Genomic DNA, 24,040 nt, shown 5'->3' on the forward strand with positions numbered 1-24,040 from the left:
TGAGAATTGTCCTTCCATGTGATCTGATTCCCTCCTTCATCTTCCACTCTCTCTGCCTGCAACGCCAGTTTGAAGTCTGCAAATTACTTTTCTCTGCCTTTTCTGCCCATCCCTCTCCCTGTCTCCAATAAATCCTGAACACTACCAGGTTCAGGATTTAGGCTCTATAGATTTTTATGTTATTAGCCTAATAGGGATATTAAGATGAACACATTGTGTCGGCAGATCACTTTGATTTTTCCTCTAAGAATAATGGCAGAGGGGAACTGCCATAAGTGAAAATAAAGGGAAGCCATTGAATAAGCCAGGACATTATTCCTAGGAAAATGTGGGTCTCTAATTACTGCTGACAATGCTAGTATTTTATTTCTATGACTCCTGGATATACCTGCGGTGATTGGCATTGGAGTTTGACAAGGAGTTAGTTTGCTTTTTTTAAGGGCAGTGTAGAACAGCATCTATAATACCTCACCCATAAACAAGCCTGGTGGGAGAGGAACCCCCAGTAACAGAAGTGAAGGAGAGTAAACAAGTTCTGTGGCTTTTAGAAAACAGGGTAGAGCTAAGTGTAACTATCATGAGGTCCTTATGATCATATGCTTATTTGCTTCAAAAAGACTATTACTAAAGTGATGAAGTACAAACTTCTTAGTGTAGCATTCAAGATGTAACATCAAAATAACAAACCAGTCTTTCAAAAAAGAACCTCTAATGCTCATGAATCCTCAAGAGTGATTTCCTTCTAAAATCTTGATTTACACATGGAATGACCTCCCCAGGGTTCTGCCAGACCCATATCCATCCCCACTCCCTTCAAGGCCCAATTCAAGCCCCACCTTCCCTATGAAGCTTTGTCTGGCCAACAGGTCCACAAGACCTCTTCCTCCTCGGAATACCCTTAGCACAGGGGTCTCCAATCCCAGGCCACGGGCTAGTACCTGTTCATGGCCTGTTAGGAACTGGGCCGCACAGTAGAAGGTAATTGGCAGGTGACGGTCTGAGCTCAACTTTCTGTCAGATAAGCGGGATGTTAGATTCTCATAGGAGTGCAAACCCTATTGTGAACTGCCCACATGCGAGGGATCTAGGGTGCGAGCTCTTTATGAGAATCCAACACCTGATGATCTGAGATGGAACACTTTCATCCTGAAATCATCCCACCCACTGCCCACCCCCACAATCCCTCGCCCCCGCCACCACCCCACCATGAAAAATTAAAAATTGTCTTCCATGAAAACCTGTCCCTGGTGTCAAATAGGCTGGGGACTGCTGGCCTAGCAGATACAGTCTGAACTCTTTTGGCTCTTAATATACATATATACCACCTTTAAACAATTCTTTATTTCTGTGTCCTCATTTCCCAGACTAAATCATTAATTCCTTCAGGACAGGCTCTGTTTGACTTAGACAAGGTTATAATTAGCACCTAGCTCATGATGGCTTCTCAATCAACATTTCCTAATTGATTACTGATTGAGCCACTATCAGAAGCAGATGAAAACTTGAGTTGATGGGACCAAAAGTGTCCTAGTTCCTGTGATGGTTAGCGGAATCCAGCACTTATCTAAAGACCTCAGAGTTTATTACCTTTTGTGTAATAAACCCCACAAATTGGAGACTCAGGTAGATTCAAAGCCATCAACACACTGGAAGAAATTTCGGACTCAGTGAGCATCGGAATTTCCAGAAGCTAAATTTTTGTTTAGGGTTTTTGTCTGTCTTTCTCTCTTTCTTTCTCTCTCTCTCTCTCTCTCTCTCTCTCTCTCTCTCTCTCGGAATTTCACTCTGTGGCTCAGGCTGGAGTGAAGTGGTGCAATCTGAGCACTGCAACCTCTGCCTCCTGGGTTCAAGTGATTCTCCTGCCTCAGCCTCCTGGGTAGCTGGGATTATAGGCACGTGCCACCACGCCTGACCATTTGTTGTATTTTTAGTAGAGACGGGGTTTCACTATGTTGGTTAGGCTGATCTCAAACTCCTGACCTCTTGATCCGCCCATCTCAGCCTCCCAAAGTGCTGGGATTACAGGCGTGAGCCACCGCGCCCGACTTTTTGCTTTGTTGGGAGGAACTCCCCTCTCTGTTGCTGGAGTGCAGTGGCGCGATCTCAGCTCACTGCAACCTCCGCCTCCCTGAGTTCAAGCGATTCTCCTGCCTCAGCCTCCGGAGTAGCTGGGGGGATTACCGGCGCGCACCACCACACCCAGCTAATTTTTGTATTTTTAGTAGAGACAGGACTTAGCCGATTTTTGTATTTTTAGTAGAGACGGGGTTTCACTATGTTGGCCAGGCTGGCCTCCAACTCCTAACCTCAGGTGATCTGCCCGCCTTGGCCTCCCAAAGTGCTGGGATTACAGGCGTGAGCCACCGTGCCCAGCCTTATTTTTTTAGGTATTTAACTCAAGAGGCCAAGGAAGCAGAACCTCCACCTAACCTCCTTCTAGCATGAACAGCTCTTTATTTTGTATTGTCAAGTGACCCTTGAAACACTTTTGAGAGGTAGAGTAAAAAGGTATTAAAGACCAAGGGCAGAGAAGACTAGGCTCTTTCCCGACTCACTCTTAAGAAACATCAGCGTATTACATATTACTTTATTAATTTTTTTTTTTTTTTGGAGACGGAGTCTCGCTCTGTTGCCCAGGCTGGAGTGCAGTGGCCGGATCTCAGCTCACTGCAAGCTCCGCCTCCCGGAGCCATTCTCCTGCCTCAGCCTCCCGAGTGGCTGGGACTACAGGCGCCCGCCACCTCGCCCGGCTAGTTTTTTGTATTTTTTAGTAGAGACAGGGTTTCACCGTGTTAGCCAGGACGGTCTCGATCTCCTGACCTCGTGATCCGCCCGTCTCAGCCTCCCAAAGTGCTGGGATTACAGGCTTGAGTCACCGCGCCCGGCCTACATATTACTTATTTCCTCTTTAGACATCTGGACTCCTCTACAAAGAAGTGTCTATTTTTGATTTATGGTGTCTAAGAACTTGGTCTCCCAGAGTGCCCTGTCCCCCAAAAGATGTTGAAAGCGGGCATTCTGTAATCTACGCAAACTTTTCTGCTTTTATGTTAATTACAGCTGACTGTAGAGAAAGTCCAGTCCGGTGAGCCCCACCTTCCACGTGAAGCTGTTTGACAGTTCCCCTGTGTGGCTCAGGGCCCAGCCTTTCAGATCAGTTAAATAAAGCCCAGGGGTCTACTCCAAGGACAGTAACCCATCACTTTCCAGTGCCTCGTATAAAATTACGCAGCCGACCCTAGAACGCCCCTGCCCCGCCCACGTCCCCTCTACATGAAGGCTGAGCCAAAAACTCCTCAGGTTTTTCCACAGGCCGTCGTCACTCCCTCTTTGCCACGGCATTTGAGATTCTGGGCTAAGACTATTGGTTTCAGCATCTGGGATATCTTCTCACAGCCGAGGACGCTGATAGAAAACTGCCAGAAAGCGGGAGGGGTCCCCGGCAGCAGGTCCCGTTTTTTCTCGCCTCCTGCCTCCCGGGTGCTGCGGATTACGCTACGACAGTCTCGACCCTGCACACGGATTTTTTTTCTTCCGTTCCATGAACCAGACATAATGATTCTGATTTACATATTTAAGTGAAGGGGAGAAGAAACACGACTCTCAGGACCCAAGGACTGAGGCACGGTTTTTCTTTCTCAAAGAATTCCAGTTAAGACATTTTTCTCTTGCAAAGTCTTTCCTACAATGATGGTTTAATCGTGTAATTATGTAGACCAGCTACAACCTGGATAGCTAAAACAAAAAAGCCAATTCCCTACGCCGAGCCAAGCCAGCTCCCCCTCGCCGCGCCGCATCCCAGACACCCGGTGCTCGCTCAGCAACTGCCAGGTTTCGGTTCAACCGAAAACCACGGGAAATGGGAGGAGCTACTGGCCCAAGGGAGGGAGGCGGGACTTGATCGCCGAGCAACGGCCCCGGCGATTGGCCAGCCTTCTGCCGCCGCCACCAATGGGCAGGCTCCCTGAAACGTTCGGCGAGCCGACTGCGGCTGCGCGGGGTATTCGAATCGGCGGCGGCTCCTGGTTTGTGGCTGAAATTTGGCCGCTGCCGGCCAGCGTCCTCTGGCCATGGACACCCCGGAAAATGTCCTTCAGTAAGTGTCCGTCTGGTGGGGCGGGGAAGCCCAGGGGGCTGGGGCGGCTGGGGTTAGGGCCTGGCCCGCCCCAGATCTGCCTTCTTTTGCCCCCTCCGCCCCCTTCCTGGGTTTGGAATGTGTCCCACCCAGCAAGGCCGTGGGCTGCGTGAGAGCCGGGGAGGGCTCCGGCACCTTGGATTCCGCTGAGGCCTGGAGCTTGTCCGCCCATCCACGCCACAGTGGCCGTTTGGAGGAATCTGGATAATTCGTTAGGTCCTCAGAGCTCTCGTTTATTCTTTGTAAGGAATCCCCTCCTGACGGTTCAACCTGAGAAAAATCCTGAACCTTGTGTTTAGATTTTATGATACATTTTCAAAATCAGGTGTTTAACAATTCGACTACAGTAGGGAACGAATTTAAAGTTGCTCTCCTATTCATAATCTCAATGCTGTTTTTTAAAAGTCTTTGAATACAGGGTACTTTTAAGAAAAAAAAACTGAAAAAAAAATAGCTTTGCCTATTATTGAGTGATGTGTGCCAACCCGCCAGCATCAGTAACTTTTGAAGTTCCCACGCTTTTGTTTTATGACTTAGATGATTTACCCAGACTGTGACTTAAAGGCATTTAAAACGATTAAGTCATAGGTGCAGGAAGTAAAACTGGTCCGTTTTATCAGTTCCTTGGGATCAGAAGACCGAGATTGTTAAATATAGTCCAAACAAAAATCCATTTACTCTAAGACTTTTTCTGTAGCCTTCAACCTAGCCGGCAAATTATTTTCTTTCAGAAGTCCCCCGCCCCTTTTTTTAAATGGAAAGCAAATATTCCTGGTCCTATTTTGGCTTACTAAAGATGAATTTGCTTTAATGAACTGGATGTTTTACTATTACAGGGTATTCAGGTCATTTTACTAGAGAAATGTGGTTGGTGTTAGAACATGAAATGTTTACCTTGGGCGGGCCTACTAGACATATTTTGGAAGAAAGGTTCTGAAATAGGGATTTGTCCCTCTGCTATAAAGCATGAGAGACATTTAAAATTCAGAATTTTTTTTTTTTAGTTTTAAAAATAAGCAATACATTTATATGACTAAAAGAATATTTAGAACAGTATTTACCAAGAACTCCTGTACCTGTCTACTCTCCTACTCTGTCACATGTAACCGTTTTTCTAGTTTCTTTTTGGAAATATAAATATTTACATTATTATAATATATTAAATGTCTGCATGTTTGTATACATTTTTTGCCTTTACCACACATAAAATATAACAGTATGTACACTGCTCTTTTGCCTAACAATATCCCTGGAGATCTCTACCAATACATAAAGTTCTTTCTTATTCTTTTTTTTACAACCGTGTAATATTTCATGTACCATAATTGATCTAAGCAGTCAACTATTGATAGACACAGATTGTTGACAGTCTGTTTCAAATGGTGGCACAGTGAAAAATTTTGTACAAAACATTTTGCGGATACACATGTGTATGTGTCTTCCAAATCTGCAGAAGTGGTTTGCTGGATCAGAAGCAAATCAGTCCAGTTTTGGTAGATAATCCCCTTGGCAGGAATTGAGCGCATGCCCACCTACAAGCAAGATGTGACAGAGAGCCTGCTTCCCATTGCTGCACCTACACAGTCTTGTCACGGTTTTTATTTTTGCCAATCTGATGAGTGAAAAATTGTGTCTCAGCGAAGTGAATTTCTGTTTTGAGAGGTTGAACATTTTTCATGTTTGTGAGCCATGTATGTTTTTCTATGAAATAATTTCTTATGTCCTTTGCTCGTTAAAAAAAAATGGGTTAATAACTTTTTTTCTCAGCTTCTAAAAGCTCATTGTTTTTCCAGTTTATCATTTTTGACTCTATTTTGTAGGTTTTTTGTTTGTTTTGGTTATTTGCCATGCAGAAGTTTTTATTTATATATAGTTGTCTTTATTTAGCTTTTCTTTTGTGGCTTCTGGATTTTGAGTCATAAGAAACATTGATTTCATTTGTATACCAAGGTGATAGCTAGAAGTAAGTATTGCTTTTTAGGCAGGACATGGTGGCTCATGCCTGTAATTCCAACACTTTGAAAGACTAAGGTGAGAGAGTCACTTGAGGCCAGGAGTTCAAGACCAGCCTGCGAAATATAGTGATACCTCATCTCTGCAAAAAATAAAATAAAAAATTAGTCAGACATGGTGGCATGTGCCTGTAGCCTCAGCTACTCAGGAGGCTGAGGCAGGAGGATCACTTGAACACAAGAGTTTGAGATTACAGTGAGCCATGATTGCACCGTTGCACTCCAGCATGGGCAACAGAGCAAGATTCCATCTCTAAAAAAATAAAAATAAAAATACATATTGCTTTTTTACATCTTTAAAAAAAAAAATCGTATAGTGTCTCAGACAGAAAACCTAGGAGTCTTCCTGACTGGTTTCCCACTTCTATTCTCACCTCTACCTCCTCCTTCACACAGAGGTACATTAAAATGCAAATTAGGTCTTGTCACCCCCGCATTTTCCTGCTCATCACACTTAAACCACACTGGCTTGCTTTCTGTTCCTGAAGTTCTCTCAGCCTTGACCATTTCCCCCTCAGATAGCTACATGGCTGTCTGGCACTGATCACATGTCACCGCCTCTGAGAGGCAGGATTTCCCTGACCAGCCTGTCTAAAACTAGTAACTCTTATCACATTCTCACCCTTTCTCCTGTTATATTTTATTTTGTTTGTTCTTCTAAGTACTTAGTGTAACCTGACATTACTTTGCATGTTTCTTTTTGTTTGTTTAGCCCCTCTAGCATCTGAATTCCCAAGGGGAATTTTGCTCTGCCTGACTGATTTTTTTCAGCTGTGGTTGAGTATGTGGAAGTGGGGGACGCAGAGTTCTCTGGGAGCTCTGTGGCTGATTTCTGAGCACTGCTATCATCTACTGTTCCTCTGGGACTTTGTTACTTTGAAGCCATGAAAACTGTGTCTGGAACTCTACTTTGTGGTACTCTGGGCTGCCTCACACCCATTTACAAGTCCTCTTTGACTCTTGTTCCAGCCATGTCTCAGCCATGCTCCTGGGAAGCAAAGGCAGGGGTGTGAGTCAGTGCCATGCCTGGATCCCACTGGAAGGGCAGGGATCTGAGTCAGTGCCATGCCTGGATCCCACTGGAAGGGCAGGGGTCTGAGTCAGTGCCATGCCTGGATCCCACTGGAAGGGCAGGAGTCTGAGTCAGTGCCATGCCTGGATCCCACTGGAAGGGCAGGGATCTGAGTCAGTGCCATGCCTGGATCCCACTGGAAGGGCAGGGGTCTGAGTCAGTGCCATGCCTGGATCCCACTGGAAGGGCAGGGGTCTGAGTCAGTGCCATGCCTGGATCCCACTGGAAGGGCAGGAGTCTGAGTCAGTGCCATGCCTGGATCCCACTGGAAGGGCAGGGATCTGAGTCAGTGCCATGCCTGGATCCCACTGGAAGGGCAGGGGTCTGAGTCAGTGCCATGCCTGGATCCCACTGGAAGGGCAGGGGTCTGAGTCAGTGCCATGCCTGGATCCCACTGGAAGGGCAGGGGTCTGAGTCAGTGCCATGCCTGGATCCCACTGGAAGGGCAGGGGTCTGAGTCAGTGCCATGCCTGGATCCCCCTGGAAGGGCAGGGATCTGAATCAGTGCCATGCCTGGATCCTCTTGTTAGGAGGAGGAGCAAACTTCTGGACACTGCCCCTCATGGTGGTAGTGACATTGGGGTTCTGTGAGAGGAGAAGGACACTCGGGGACAGAGCTGGGACTTCTGGAAAAACACTGGCTGCTTCTGAGTTTTCTATGTCTGAGCGAATGCTTCTTAAAATTTTAAATACTATGTGGATTGATATTTAAGATTTTCATTGTAATGCATATAAATGGTATATGTAAAATGAAGTCTATCTTTTGCTTGTAGGCAGTATCTCTAATATCCCATGTGCATACCTTTCTCTCTTCTAGGATGCTTGAAGCCCACATGCAGAGCTACAAGGGCAATGACCCCCTTGGTGAATGGGAAAGGTCAGCATTTAGTTATTTTATTTCCCCTAAACAAACTATATGCTGTCCCGTGGAAAATTAACATTATCCATATTTTTCTAGATACATACAGTGGGTAGAAGAGAATTTTCCTGAGAATAAAGAATACTTGATAACTTTACTAGAACATTTAATGAAGGAATTTTTAGATAAGAAGAAATACCACAATGACCCAAGATTCATCAATTATTGTTTAAAATTTGTAAGTATACTTAAGATGTATAATCAAATCTATAATATTGTTGTACTTTTGCTTTTTAAACTTAGATTGTAAGATCGTTTTAGACTTTTAATTCCTTGTTTCTAGTTCTGAAGATGTAGAGAGGAAAGACTGTTTATTCTCTGATTCAACAGACTTCTGTGTCACTAGTGATTAAAAAATATGTAGGGGCTGGGCACAGTGGCTCACGCCTGTAATTCCAGCACTTGGGGAGGCCAAGGCAGGTGGATCACTTGAGTTCAGAAATTCGAGACCAGCCTGGCCAACATGGTGAAATCCTGTCTCTACTAAAAATACAAAAATTAACTGGGCATGGTGGCAGGCACCTGTAATCCCAGCTACTCGGCAGGCTGAGGCAGGAGAATTGCTTGAGCCTGGGGGGTGGATTTTGCAGTGAGCCAAGATCATGCCACTGCACTCCAGCCTGGGTGACAGAGTGAGACTCTGTCCCCCCAACCAAGAAAAAAAATTATGTGCGGACTTCTCTCTACCAGCAACCAGTCAGTCAACTCTGTAATTGTGTCTCCAATTCAATTCGAGCACTACCTGAAAATACCTTCAGATTCCACAGGTTAAGGGTTCTGTTCCACAAGACTGCCTCTCACTTCTAATGCCAGTTGCAAGCCACAGGTTGTTTTACCTGTGCTTCTGACTGGCTGGCTATAAAGCAGAGTTCACACAACCCTCTCCCTGGGCCTGGGTTTGATGAATTTGCTAGAGTGGCTCACAGAACTCAGGGAAACACTTACTTTCGGTTAATGTTTTATTATAAAGGATATTACTAAGAATACCGATGAATACCAGATGAAGAGATGTTTAGGGCAAGGTATTGGGGAAGGTGTGTGGAGCTTCCTTGCCCTTTCCAGGTGTGACACCCTCCAGGAACCTCCATGTATTTAGCTCTCCAGAAGCTTGTCTAAGCTCTATCCTTTTGGGTTTTTATGGAGGTACCTTACACAGACGTGATTGATTAAATCATTGGCCATTGGTGATTGGCTTAAACTTCAGTCCCTCTTCCCTCCCTGGAGGTTCAGCGGTGGGGCTGAAAAGTCCAACCCTCTAAACCTGCCTTGGTTTTGCTGGTGACCAGCTCCCATCTGAAGCTACCTAGGGGCTCCCAGCTTAGCTGGCTAACTCCTCACCAGACGTAGACTAGCAGTTCCATTATTCTTACGTCTTTTTGTTTTGGGTTCCCGTAGGCTGAGTACAACAGTGACCTCCATCAATTTTTTGAGTTTCTGTACAACCGTGGGATTGGAACCCTGTCATCCCTTCTGTACATAACGTGGGCGGGGCATCTGGAAGCCCAGGGAGAGCTGCAGCATGCCAGTGCTGTCCTTCAGAGAGGAATTCAAAACCAGGCTGAACCCAGAGAGCTCCTGCAACAACAGTACAGGTGCTTACAAAGTCAAACTCACTGTGATGATTCTGACGTTGAAAAGGAGTGTTTGCTGTTAAAAATTGTATCGTTAGCAATTTGTACAGGGAAATCCTTCTAGTTTTGGAAAATGTGGATAATATAGGATAGTGTAAAGAAAAAAACTGCTCAGAAATATTACTGTTAACAATAACTGGCACATTTCCTTCTTGTATCTTTTCCTGTGCCTGTGTGGGTATCTTTGTGTTTATATATTTTAACAGCAAGTCATATTGTATGTCTGGTTATACATACAAAGAAATACTGAAGAAATTATGAACTTTTAAACTACTTCTGTAGTAGTTGTGAAACCTGTCACAGTGTTGTGTCATAATCCAACCACTCTCCAACTGGACATTGAAGTTGTTTACATTTTGATTTTTATAAACGGCACTATGATAAATACCTTTTTTTTTTGGAGATAGAGTCTCACTCTGTTGCCCGGGCTGGAGTGCAGTGGTGTGATCTCAGCTCACTGCAGCCTTCCACTTCCGGCCTCAGGAGATTCTCCTGCCTCAGCCTCTTGAGTAGCTGGAACTACAGGGACGTGCCACCATGCCCAGCTAATTTTTCTATTTTTAGTAGAGACGAGGTTTCACCATGTTGGCCAGGCTGGCCTTGAACTCCTGACCTCAAGTGATCTTCCTGCTTTACTCGGCCTCCCAAAGTGCTGGGATTACAGGTATGAGCCGCTGCGCCTGGCCTGTGATGAATATATTTCTTAATGAATAACATTGTTCACATTTTTAAAACTTTTTCTATGATCAAACATATGTCACTTAGGGAACTGTGAAAATACAGAAAACGAAAGAAAACCTTTTGGCATTTTCCTTGGCACTTTTTTTCTTTGTTACAGGATTGCATGCATGCTTTATATACATATACAGCTTTGTGTCAACGTCTTTTTCCTTCATCATAAAAGTATTTTTTAGTATATTTCCTATTTTTACTTAGTTTCTACTCATAGATTCTCAGAATTGAAACTGTTGAGTCAAAGGGTGTATGAAGAGTTTTTACACTTGTGGTGCATGTAACCAAACTACCTATTGAAGGTTATACCAATTGTTTACTCTTCTCCTCTCATTAGTAGAATTTGAGATCCATTATCTACTGCACCCCTTGCCAGCCTTTAATATACTCATCTTTTCAATTTTTCTGTATTACTCATGCCTTTTTAAGATGTCATTATGAGATTTTTCAAACACACAAAAAAGAAAAAATTAGTATAATAAACTTCCATTTATCTATCACCAGCTTTTAATAATGAACATTTCATGTTTCTCAATGCTGAGGAATTTTAAAGCCTATCCATAACAGCAAAATATTTTTCCCCAAACCCAATTGTAAACATCTCTAAAGTCTTATTTCTTATAGAGCCTTATTCCATAATCATACCTAAGAAGACTAACAATAATTATTTAATATCACGTAATTTTCAGTCTTTCCTCATCATGTAAAATGGCTTCTTAACCATTGGTTTGTTTGACTTAAGAGCCAACGAGGCTTACCACTTGGTTGCTTTATAGCGTGCACTTTGGCTCGCATCGCTCAGAAATGTCAGGTGTGGGAATTGCACATTACTCGACAGGTAGAGTTGAAAATGAAATATGCCATGAAATGACATATTTGAGAACTTCTCACAGAGCGTGAACAATGATATGTCTGCCTTTCGAAGCAGTAATCTAAGTACTTTTGTACTTTCACTTCTTTCTTCCAAATATATTCATTATGTTCCAAATGTATAAAGTACCTAAAGTAGGAGTTCAAACATCGTGTGTTAGAACATTTGCAGACTTGACACATGGAGAAAGAGGGTGCATTTTTATCTGAATTTGAGAAATACTGACATAAACTAGGCAAAAGGAGGAAGTTTTGTAATACAGATAACGTACTGGATATAAAAATATTTCCAGAATTTTATTTTTTAATTTTGAAGCAACTCTAAAATTTAACTGTACATTCTCTCTTGACATCAGACTTTACTAGCTTATAATAAGTTGTCTATGGTATTTAGTTTTCACTCTAACAGCTGTGTACTGTTTTATAATCTATATTGATGTCTTTCCTGCTGTCATTTAGGTTATTTCAGACACGCCGCACTGAAACCCATTTGTCAGCTCAAGGTAAAATCAGGCTGTCTAAAATGCCTGTTGTTGTCCATTTAGTCTTGGATTTGTACTAGTATTTTCTTTTCTTTAAAAAACAAACCTGGCTGGGCGTGGTGGCTCAGACCTGTAATCCCAGGACTTTGGGAGGCCAAGACGGGTGCATCACCTGAGGTCAGGAGTTCAAGACCAGCCTGGCCAACGTGGTGAAACCCCGTCTCTACTAAATACAAAAATTAGCCAAGTGTGGTGGTGGGCACCTGTAGTCCTGGCTACTCAGGAGGCTGAGGCAGGAGAATTGCTTGAGCTCAGGAGGCAGAGGTTGCAGTGAGCCGAGATCATGCCACTGTATTCCAGCCTGGGTGACAAAGTGAGACTCCGTCTCCACAAAAAAAAAAAAAAAAAAAAAAAAAGAAAACCCATCCAATTTTTAATGAAAACCAAATTGTACTCTCAGGTGACAGAGAAAGCATTCTGATCATCATAATCCCACTAAATAGCCCCAGAGAGCAGGGGCTTTGTCTTAGCATTTTAAAAGAGCAAACCTGCAAGAAAAGCTTGATAATGTCACTGTATTTCTAGGATTTTTTTTTTTAATTCAAAATTGACCAAAATACTTAATCTGGACTCCATCTATTTGTAATGGAATCAAATGTGTTTAATGCAACTTTTAAAGAAATATAGCCATTTCTTTTTCTTAGAACTAAATATCACATTTCAGCAATAAGCATTGCCTATCCTATCTGGTTGTTTAAAATTACTAGTTAGGTTTTACATTTCTTTTGGGGACTTCCTGGCATTTTGAATTGGTCAGAAAATTGTGTAATACTTATTTTAAAAATGTTTTAGTTGCAATTTCTGAGACAGTGTAAATGAGTTGATTTACTTCTTATGATTCCTACTGGAAGGATCAGGGGAATTTATTATGTGTGATAATTTTACTTAATATGGTTTTACCCTTAATTTCTCCTTACTTTATTCTCTTTTCCCTCTTAGCTAGAACCTCAGAACCTCTGCATAATGTTCAGGTTTTAAACCAAATGATAACATCAAAATCAAATCCAGGAAATAACATGGCCTGCATTTCTAAGAATCAGGTAATAATGACATTTGTAGCTTGTGTGGAAACTGGGAATGGTATTTAATGGCCAGCCTGGCTGCCTTCTACATCCACTTTGACATCTCATTTCTTTGGTCTTTCATGGCTCTAACCTCCATGTCAGCCATCTGCTCCTGTGGCAACTTCCTGGGCCTGTTATTCTCCCCGACTCACCTCAAATACAATTTGTTGTCTAACCCAGGGGCCTTCACCACATAGCCTCCTGTCTTTACTCTCCCCACCAGCTTTTCCCTTACCAATGAGTGTCCTTCGCTGTGTTCTGCTGGCCTCTGCATAGGCTCTGGAAATCCCTACCTGGGATTGCACCCATCTGGGGGCTCCTGATCCTGGCTTTCAAAACTCAGAGCCTCAAAGGTTGGTGCCTGTTACCTCAAGTAACAGGGAGGTCTCATACTTCCAGGCACTGGGACATGCTTCCAGTGTCCAATTCACTCTTGATGTTTTGTGTATCTCTTATGTTTCTAGGTTCACTCTTTAGTGCCAAAAGATAGTGATTTTAGACTTCTTTTCAGTCTCTTCAAACTTGGGACCTGGCTACCTCTAGCCTCCATCTCAGGAACTTCAAAAATACTATCTCAACAGATAGCAGATGCCATCAAGTGACATCTGTCAGTTTTCTGCCACCAACCAATAAATGTAACTGCATCCTTCCCTGTGAGAAAAGGTGGCCTTCTATCTGTGCTTGTCCTTATCCTCATCAAGATTTTTGCCCTGTGGAGATCTCTTCTGCCTCCATGGCGTATCAACATGGGAAAATGCTCAAGTCTCTTCTTCCCTCAGCCTCATGTTTCCCAACTATGTTTCCCATGTTACCCTCCACAGTACAACTTTCTTTCAAAGTTCATCAAGGACCTCCTTGAAGCAAAAGCCAATGGAAACACCTCTGTTCTTAGGGTGTATGTACAGGTTTTATTAATGTAACACGTTCTTAGAAGTAGAATATGCATTCCTAACTTTGACAGGTAATGCAGCTTGTCCCAATTTACATTTTACATCCTATACTTGCTTGCCAGCCTCCTGACCTCCTGTTGCCCTGTCTAATCTCTAGACAGAGATGGGTCTTGATTGCAGTCCCAGTTCCCAGACCTAGCTCAGAGTGTGACATGGAAGTGTCTGGTAAATATTTGTTTAGTGAATGAATTTGAGAACTCTTGAGGGCAGAGTAGTACCTGAGGAAAACTTTAATTAAAAAAAAAAAGTTTAACACAGCAGTTGGGAATGTCAGCCGCATAATGTTCAGACACTATGGTCTAGCTCCTAGACTATGAATTGAAGGGAAATAAACTATGGTTCTTCTCTACTGCTGAGTAGGACTTTATTAAAAAACAAAAAAGTCTTTCTTTGATTAAGTTGCAATAGTTATTGTGAGGTTGTGGATACAAAGTAAATCTTTTGATATTAATCATAATTTAAAATTACGTAAATCTTGGGATTAAGGTCCCTCTTCCCCTCAAGCATTTTCATATTGTTTTCTGAAGTAATTTGGGTGACGCTTTCTTCTCAGATAAGTGAATGCTGATGGTTGTTTTTTGTTTTTTAGGGTTCAGAGCTTTCTGGAGTGGTATCTTCAGCTTGTGATAAAGAGTCAAATATGCAAGTATAATCAGTGCATTAATCTAGTATTAGTTTCCTTTAAGTGCTCTTCGGTACATTGTTGTAAATAATGTATTTTCCCCCCTTATAGGGAACAAAGAGTGATCATGATTTCTAAATCAGAATATTCTGTGCACTCATCTTTGGCATCCAAAGCTGATGTTGAGCAGGTTGTTATGTATTGCAAGGAGAAGCTTATTCGTGGGGAATCAGAATTTTCCTTTGAAGAATTGAGAGCCCAGAAATACAATCAACGGAGAAAGCATGAGCAATGGGGTACTTGCAATCTTGTATTTTGAGTTATTCTTATGTCACCTAAAAAAATCCTCATCTCTGCGTAATTACTTTTTTATAGAATAATTGACTATGTTGAAAGACTGCAAAAGTCTTCATCTCATCCCATCAGAAGCCCGAAATCATTATTAACCCATTTTGCCTTTGCCCGAGAGTACTACGCTGGCAGCGAGCTGCACCTTTTTTTTCTGAATTGAAAATTGCTTAACCACTAGTGTAGCAGCCAAGTTAGTCCAAGGACTAAATTGATGTCTTGGCAGCAAACTTATGGTTGAAAGAGTGCTAAATTAGATATACATACCACTGTCATCTTAGCTTTAGTGAAATAAATATTTTAAAATTTTTCAGTATTATCTGTATACAGTAATTCTAAACCCCTAGGTCAGTTATTTGAACCTTTATTCCACTCAGAACTTCTATACCATCTAAGTTATTTGGGCTGTAGCCATTCTAGGCCTTCCTTTTTTGTTCATTTTCATACTCAGTTGACAACAGAGAAGACAAGTCAGTTAACACAGAGGACTCATTTTGTGCTGGGCATAGATGCATTTTTCTTTCACATGCCATGACTGAAAGTCTTAAGCCAGACTCTTTGACTTGTCTGTGGCATGGCTCTGTTAACCAGTTGTTGGAAATGGGACTGACCACAGCATGCTTGAAGCCCTGATCAGTTAATGCACTTCACTTCTACTTAGAAAGTCTCTAGAAATTTTTATCTTTTAAAAACAAATAAAAACTTACTTTAAAATGATTTGGCAATCATGATTGTTTACAAGAACAATCATGTATATGATGGTTAAAAAAATCTTTACTATTATACTGTGCTATTATTATTATTTTTGATCAGCATGTAGATTTTTTTTTTTTTTAGTAATTTACATGCCCTGAACATACAGCAGCCAAGCTGTGGGCAGGTAAAAATTAAAAGGTAATACAAGTTTCGCTTCTAAAACCAAATATGAGAAAGACAAAAAAATCGGCCCCCTAAAATTTCCTCATTTTGCATGTATTCCTATGATGACCTGGATTTAAATTTTGCATGCACACCATTTTTATCTTTCCTAAAGTAAATGAAGACAGACATTATATGAAAAGGAAAGAAGCAAATGCTTTTGAAGAACAGCTATTAAAACAGAAAATGGATGAACTTCATAAGAAGTTACATCAGGTGGTGGAGACATCCCATGAGGAGCTGCCCGCTTCCCAGGAAAGGTCCGAGGTATGTTGTGCTCTTCATGACACGTCCTGTACCCAGCAGCAGGAATGGCAGTTTGATTTGTTCCTTTCTATGTGCTGTTTTAGAGTTAATTCTGATGTTAATTTAGCTAGTAACTTTCTGAAAGTCTAAAATAATTTGACACAGTTCAAAAAGTAGAGTGAGAGTAGAAAGTTATAGAACAGAATGGTAGTATGTTTTACATGTTTGTGTGTATGTGTACATGTCTATACATTCATGTATTTATATATAGACCTTTTTCTGGTTTTTTTTTTTTTTTTTTTTTGAGACGGAGTCTCGCTCTGTCGCCCAGGCTGGAGTGCAGTGGCCGGATCTCAGCTCACTGCAAGCTCCGCCTCCCGGGTTCGGGCCATTCTCCTGTCTCAGCCTCCTGAGTAGCTGGGACTACAGGCGCCCGCCACCTCGCCCGGCTAGTTTTTTGTATTTTTTAGTAGAGACGGGGTTTCACCGTGTTAGCCAGGATGGTCTCGATCTCCTGACCTAGTGATCCGCCCGTCTCGGCCTCCCAAAGTGCTGGGATTACAGGCTTGAGCCACCGCGCCCGGCCCTTTTTCTGGTTTTTGTACAGTGACTATTGTGTAATGAATATTGGAGTATAGTACTCTCAATAATTTATCATTTAGATAAGTTTTTTGTTTGCCATTATTTCATCTTGGAAAAGGAGGTAAGTGATGAGTGTGTTAGAGCCACATATATTTTCTTAAAATTAGAAGTGAATGAAGGAGATTGGAAATAAACTCATTTAAGCTGTATAGTGGTTGCTTAATCTTTCATAGTATATGTCTGTCTATGACATAGGATACCATGAAGATAAAATAGTTTATTTTCTTACATATTTGGAAAGTATAAAAATATGTGACTATATGATGGTTTTTTAAAATAGCACATGAAATGTGTGTATATATGTATATATGAAGGAGAGCATTCATTTTTATATATGTATGTGTGTATGTATGCATATATATACACACACACACACACGCAAAAATTCTTTTTTTTTAAAAAATTTTTAGACAGGGTCTTTCTCTGTCACCCATGCTAGAGTGCAGTGGTATGATAACTGTTCATTGTATCCTCCATAGTAGCTGCGACCACATGCATGTACCACCACACCACCTAATTTTTTATTTTATTTTTTATAGAGATGGGGTCTCGCCATGTTGCCCAGCCTGGTGCCAAACTCCTGGGCTCAAGCGATCCTCTTGCCTCAGCCTCCCAAAGTGTTGTGATTACAGGTGTGAGCCACCACGTCTGGTCTGAATGTTCTCCTTTATTGCTAACTGCTGTAGTTTGTATTTTTCCAGACTGACTGTGTATGAAAACACATAAATATGAATACAATAGAATGTTCTACATAAATAAGACTTATTTTCTGCTTTTTCTACCTAACACCTCTGATAGATCTTTCACTACTATTGCATAGATATCTAGCTAATTCTACTTGCAGCATAGTCTTCTGTCATACCTTATAAAAGGGAGTGTATCATGTAGAAACTGTTAGAAGTCATGCTGCCTTTCAAGTGTATGTACCTAAAATGCTGTCAGTCTGCCCTCTATAAACTTAGGATTGTGCACTCACATTAATAGTGTGTAAAAGGACTTGTTTCTTGTACACATTTGGCTAACATTAACTATACTAAATCTTTTCAAGCACCTGATGTAGTTTCTTTAATTATAGGTGGATTTGGACATTTTTGGGATACATTTAGTGGCTGTTTAACTTTTTTTCCTTTAAATTGACTGGATGGCTTTGTCCATTTTTCTTTTGAGTCATTTCATTTTTTTCTGATTTATTTGCATTTCTTTTTTTGTATAATTTATATTTTCCCTGGATAGTTGTAAGAAATTATTAATAAATTGTTCTTCCTGGCTCCTTTCCTGTGGTATATTCCTGGTTCCCATGTCTTTATTTCTCCTTAATGTCCTCATTTTGAAGGCACACATTCTCCAATAGCTTATTTAAAAAACAAACAAACAAAAAAGAAGAAGCAACAGCAGCATGTTTGAGGGGTTAGTTTTTGAGGTCTCTTGCATGTCTAAAAGCATCTTTATTCTACCCCCACACTTGGTTGATAATTTGGTTGGGCACAGTGTTCTAGGAAGGAAATCACATTCACTCAAGAGTTTTTAAAGACACTCCTTCATTGTTTTTTGGCTTGCACTGTTGGTGTGGAAAAACCCCGAGTCCTTCTCATTCTTGGTTCTTTGAGATGATGTTTGTTTTTCTCTGGAGAGGTATAGGATCATTTTTCCCCGCTGTATTGTGACATAGTGATGTATCTGGTATTTATCTTTTCATCCATTATACTTAGTGCTTAAATGTTCTAGTTTTGCAACTCTGGGGAATTTTCTTAATATATATTTTTAGAGGTGGATATTTTTTCCTCATACTCTCTGTCAGGCTATCCTGGACTGGTCATTTAATTTTCTTAATTTTCTTAAATTTCACCGTTTTTTCTATCTTTGTCCTTTTTTCCCCCTAATTTTCTTTGAGATTGCCTTAATTTTCATGGCCATCTTATTAAATTCTTTTTTTTTTTTTTTTGAGACGGAGTCTCGCTCTGTCGCCCAGGCTGGAGTGCAGTGGCGCAGTCTCGTCTCACTGCAAACTCTGCCTCCCGGGTTCACAACATTCTTCTGCCTCAGCCTCCCGAGTAGCTGGGACTACAGGCGTCTGCCACCACTCCCAGCTATTTTTTTTTTTTTTTTTTGTATTTTTAGTAGGGATGGGGTTTCACCGCGTTAGCCAGGATGGTCTCGATCTCCTGACCTCGTGATTTCCCCACCTTGGCCTCCCAAAGTGCTGGGATTACAGGCTTGAGCCACCACACCCGGCCAGCATCTGCTTTTTAAACAGACTTTTACAATGTTCCTATCTTCAGCTCCACCTTTACTTCCATTCCCAGGTGTAGATTTCTGAACTTGTCTAGCAATTACGGACACACCGCTCCTAGCCGCCTTCAACAGCTATGTTAAGTGTAGAATTCCTTCACTGTCATTTTGGTGAGATTTTTGGAGTATATCAAGCCACTGTCTTTAACTAGAAGCCTGCCTTTTTCAAACTTACTTCTCTGTATGAATAGCATCAGGTTATAATTTCCAAGTGGATTGCCTGTTGTCTCTAAATCATTTATTGATCTGCTCAGCCTTTCCCCATTGATTTAAAATATCTTTACCATGTACTAAATTTTCATGTATACAAGATCCAATTCTAAAATATCTATACCTTTGTTTTAGTCAGTAGATCTCTACTTGATCATTTCGTAGATGTATTTACTACAACTTTCTTTTTTTTTGAAACGGAGTCTCCCACTATTTCCCAGGCTGGAGTGCAGTGGTGCGATCTCTGCTCACTGCAACCTCCGCTTCCTGGGTTCAAGTAATTCTCCTACCTCAGCCTCCCGAGTAGCTGGGATTACAGGCGCTGGCCAAGATGGCCGGCTAATTTTTTGTATTTTTAATAAAGATGAGGTTTCACTGTGTTGGCCAGGCTGATCTTGAACTCCTGACCTTGTGATCCACCTACCTCGGCCTCCAACTTTCTTACATGTTTTGGTATCTGGTGGAGAAAATCTCTGGTATTGTTCAGAATATTTCTTCAGAATTGAATATTATGATTATTTATAATCTTTACTAATTTGGTAGGTGAGAAAGTGGTGTCGGTTATCATTTTTGCTGACAAAGGAGGATGAGGTTTTTGTATTTTTTTCCATTAGTCTGTAAAATAACTATTCTTGCCCTAGATATTTGGTGGTGTTTGTTTGTTTGTGGTTTGAGGCAGGGTCTCACTCTGTCATCCAGGCTGGAATGCAGTGGTGCAATCTCGGCTCGCTGCAGCCTCCTCCTCCCAGGCTCAAGTGATCCTCCCGCCTCAGCTTCCTGAGTAGCTGGGACTACAGGCACTTGCCTCCATGTCCAGCTAATTTCTTGTATTTTGTGTAGAGACAGGGTTTTGCCATGTTGCTGAGCCTGGTCTCAAACTCTGGAGCTCAAGCAAACCACCAGCCTTGGTCTCCCAAAGTTCTGGGATTGAAAAGTTACAGGCTTGAGCCACCCATGCCTGGCTGGTGTTTTTCTTAACAATTTATAAGCATACTTTTATATGGTGAGAAATTAACTCATCTAACTTTGTAACACTAAAGCATACAATTACAATCTTCTATTGATGTGAGTAGCAAAGCAAAGATTTTAAATTTAGAGCTTATTATCCTTCCTGTGGTGAGACAGGCTTTTGTGGCAGTTATTATTGCAATTTATATTTGTGTTTCCTATTCTTCAAAGTGAAAATGGCTACGAAAAGTATTTTATTTATTTTTTCCCGATTTCAAGTCCTATCTCATATACCAATCTAAGGGTATTTTAATGGGAGGAACACTATAATGAGCTTTTGATAACACTGATTTGTTGAACTTTTCCCAAAATTAAGTAAAGAGAAATAAGATAATACTTAAATGCTGATACAACTACAGAGACTTGTTATTTCAGTGGTTAGAAATTATGAGCTGCTAATGGTGTCTGTGGTTCAGAAGCTACAAAGCATCCGTTTTGTAGAGTGGTCTTTTTGTTGTTGACTGTACATTTCAGAATGCTTGAAGAAGGAGTATGGGGAAACGTCAAGGAAAAAGGAATCTACTGAAGACAGATGCCATGCTTTGAGAAGTTGTAATGCCTGATTAGTAGTAGTCTGGACTTCATGGTTTTGTTTTTGTTGTTTGTTTGTTCAACATGAAAGGTTAATCCAGCATGTATGGGGCCAAGTGTAGGCTCCCAGCAGGAACTGAGAGCTCCATGTCTTCCAGTCACCTATCAGCAGACACCAGTGAACATGGAAAAGAACCCAAGAGAGGCACCTCCTGTTGTTCCTCCTTTGGCAAATGCTATTTCTGCAGCTTTGGTGTCCCCAGCCACCAGCCAGAGCATTGCTCCTCCCGTTCCTTTGAAAGCCCAGACAGTAACAGACTCCGTGTTTGCAGTGGCCAGCAAAGATGCTGGGTAAGCTGAAGGTAGTCCTAGAGATGACAGTGATGTGAATGGCACTTGTCACCTTCTCTACATGACCTGCATTATCAGGAACAGTATGTAAAAGATGAATGACGTCTGCCTTTTATTTTTAGATAGGTATGTTGTTGAAAAAGCAAGTGGCAAAACATTGCTCCCAATCCTTTAGGCTTACTTATTCCATGCTTCTTTTAGAGTATTTATTTTATTTTATACGTTTGTGAATTAAAAATTTTCAATACTCTGAAAGTCAACAGTCACTTGGTAACTGAAGAATATACAGCTTTTAGGCTAAAATTGCCTTTGGTCACTGACTTTGAATACCTGCAGAGATCATAACTATCTAGACAATTACTTGACATGTATTCTCATATTCCTTCTGTCTTCCCATAGAGAGCAGTTTGGGATTAACACACATGATTCTGTCTCTCAAAATGTACCTCTGCATTGGAAGTTTTTACCCCAATTTTGAGGGATTTCTCCAGATTTCAGAAATTATAATTAATGTCATATCACTTTTTTAATTACCTCCAGTGATTTCGACTCTTTTAGCTCGTTTTTATAGGGATTTGTAAAATTAAAAATGCTTTGCATGTTTTACTTTATACCTTAACAGGGTTTATTAAGGGAACTCCAGCAATGTTAAATAGACACATTAGATCTACTACCCCAAGTGCACTTAAACTGATGTAAATGGCTTGCGTATCATTTTTTTCTTTCTTGATAACCATTACTTTTAAAGGCTGGAGAACATTGCACTGTGGCTGCTGGCTCATCACAGCAAAGGTGTCCTGCACAGCTGAGGCACACCAGTGCTTCTCCATGTCCTGACTCTGGTTAGCTGCCCGGAGCCGGGCTCAACTCTTTAACCTCTGTAATGAATGGGATCATTTGAAGAGTCATAGGACTTTACCACGTATAGAGATGGTTCTTATTCCTATAATCACTGTGTCACACAAATGTTTACTACCTGGTCTTTTCTGTAAAAATTCTTTTCCTGAAATGGAACTCAAAGGAAAAAAAAAAATTTTATTTACTTACACTGTAGACCCTAAGTGGTTCCATCTGTATTTTGACAGGCTTGTAATTATTGACTGATTTTTTTTTCTTTCTATTATTTCTTGAGAGTTAGTTAAAAATTCTAATAGATCAAGCGTTTTTTTTTTTTTGAGATGGAGTCTCTCTCTTGTTGCCCAGGCTGGAGTGCAATGGTGCGATCTTGGCTCACTGCAACCCTACCTTCCAGGTTCAAGTGATTTCTCCTGCCTCAGCCTCCCAAGTAGCTGGGATTACAGGTGCCTACCAGCACACCTGGCTAATTTTTTTGTATTTCTAGTAGAGGAGGGGTTTCACCATATTGGCCAGGCTGGTCTCAAACTCCTGACCTCAGGCGATCCGCCTGCCTTGGCCTCCCAAAGTGCTGGGATTACAGGCGTGAGCCACCGTGCCCAGCCTAGATCAAGCATTTTATTCTCTAGTGTGTCTCAAGAGTTTTCTCTTCCAGATGTGTGAATAAGAGTACTCATGAATTCAAGCCACAGAGTGGAGCAGAAATAAAAGAAGGTAATGTTTAATTATAATAAATGTGTTTCTGTCCATATTCCTCTATATCACTTAGAGGTGTGTTTTATGACTGTGGTTTATGAAGGCTTCAGGCCTTAATGAACCTGAGTGTTAGATTTCCTGTTCTTAGAGTATAGGTTATTTATCTGTGAGCCATTTCAAATAAATGTAGAAATCCACTTGTTAGTCACATCTTTTTAGTTTAACATTCTTTGGAAATGTAGTTTGTGAATACATTTCTAGTAAATTTCTCAGGAAATTAATCCAAAACAGAGTCATCTTTAGTATGTTAGGTAGGAAAGGTTATCAAAAGTTTAGTTAGAAGTGTTACACTGTTATTTGGTACTACTTTGTTGGAGGCATTTTCATAGAAGATAAGTTTTATAAATAATAAGACACACAGATTGGACTTTCACATCCCCCCTGTGTGACTGGGACATCTTTTTTCTGGACAGTTTGGTGAGGAGCAGGGCTGTTTGAAATAGCTGGAGGCTCATTAACTGAACCAAGACTTATTAAGCCTGCTCTGTAGGTGCCAGGCACTGTTATACATAGTTAGGGATGAAGTCATGAACAAAAAAATCTCCACGCACACAGAGGGGGAAAGAAATGTACTATTGGAGTTGTGGGGTTGAAATTTCAGAGAAGGTGATATTTAGGTAAAGGGCTGAAGTTAGGGAGCTTACCATGCCACTAGCTTGGGCAATCTTTTCAGGCAGGGGGAATATTAAGTGTTAAGCCCTCAAGCAGGAAAATCTCTGATATATTCCAAGCACAGCAAAGGGACCAATGTGGGGAGGTAAGCAGGGAGAGGAGGAAGGTGAGGCCTGATCAAACAGGACCCAGGCTGTGCAGGGCCTTGTATTCTATGCCTGACTGCAGTGGAATGAGATGGGAAGCCAGTCTTAAGATTTACATTGTGACAATGAACTTGGGATAGGATACAGTGGCACTAAGGGTATAATTTATGACAAAGTTGCTAATCTGGTACAATCTAGACCAAACACTCAATCTCTTTAAGCCTTCATTTCCTTTTCTGGAAAAGGATAATTTTCACCTTATTTACCTCATAGGACTATTATAAAGATAAAAATGAAATATATGAAAGCACTATAATACTGGAAATCATTAGTGATAATTTTTAACGATGACAAACTGGTTTAATTGTAACTTGCTTAAATTGTGTGTCTTTTAAGTTATTCTGATTTGCCTACTGATACCACATTTTGTCTCCATTTCTTTGCTAGGGTGTGATACACATAAGGTTGCCAACACAAGTTCTTTTCATACAACTCCTAACACATCACTGGGAATGGTTCAGGCAACGCCATCCAAAGTGCAGCCATCACCCACCGTGCACACAAAAGAAGCGTTAGGTA

At 41.3% G+C, this 24,040-nt stretch overlaps 1 protein-coding gene across 1 annotated transcript in view; it reads left to right on the top strand.

Moving 5' to 3' along the window:
- The first annotated feature begins 4,002 nt into the window (after positions 1-4,002).
- BUB1 (BUB1 mitotic checkpoint serine/threonine kinase) overlaps positions 4,003-24,040 on the top strand; it is a 41,445-nt gene continuing 21,407 nt past the window's right edge. The window contains exons 1-12 of the mRNA XM_005575250.5: positions 4,003-4,096; positions 8,037-8,096; positions 8,178-8,316; positions 9,534-9,730; positions 11,831-11,874; positions 12,853-12,953; positions 14,517-14,569; positions 14,661-14,845; positions 15,931-16,082; positions 20,833-21,092; positions 22,603-22,661; positions 23,909-24,037. Of these exons, the coding sequence (XP_005575307.2) occupies positions 4,071-4,096; positions 8,037-8,096; positions 8,178-8,316; positions 9,534-9,730; positions 11,831-11,874; positions 12,853-12,953; positions 14,517-14,569; positions 14,661-14,845; positions 15,931-16,082; positions 20,833-21,092; positions 22,603-22,661; positions 23,909-24,037 (1,405 nt within the window). The 5' untranslated portion in view covers positions 4,003-4,070. The remainder of the gene's footprint in view (positions 4,097-8,036; positions 8,097-8,177; positions 8,317-9,533; positions 9,731-11,830; positions 11,875-12,852; positions 12,954-14,516; positions 14,570-14,660; positions 14,846-15,930; positions 16,083-20,832; positions 21,093-22,602; positions 22,662-23,908; positions 24,038-24,040) is intronic.

The sequence above is a fragment of the Macaca fascicularis genome, chromosome 13 (assembly GCF_037993035.2).
Source record: "Macaca fascicularis isolate 582-1 chromosome 13, T2T-MFA8v1.1".
NCBI lineage: Eukaryota > Metazoa > Chordata > Mammalia > Primates > Cercopithecidae > Macaca > Macaca fascicularis.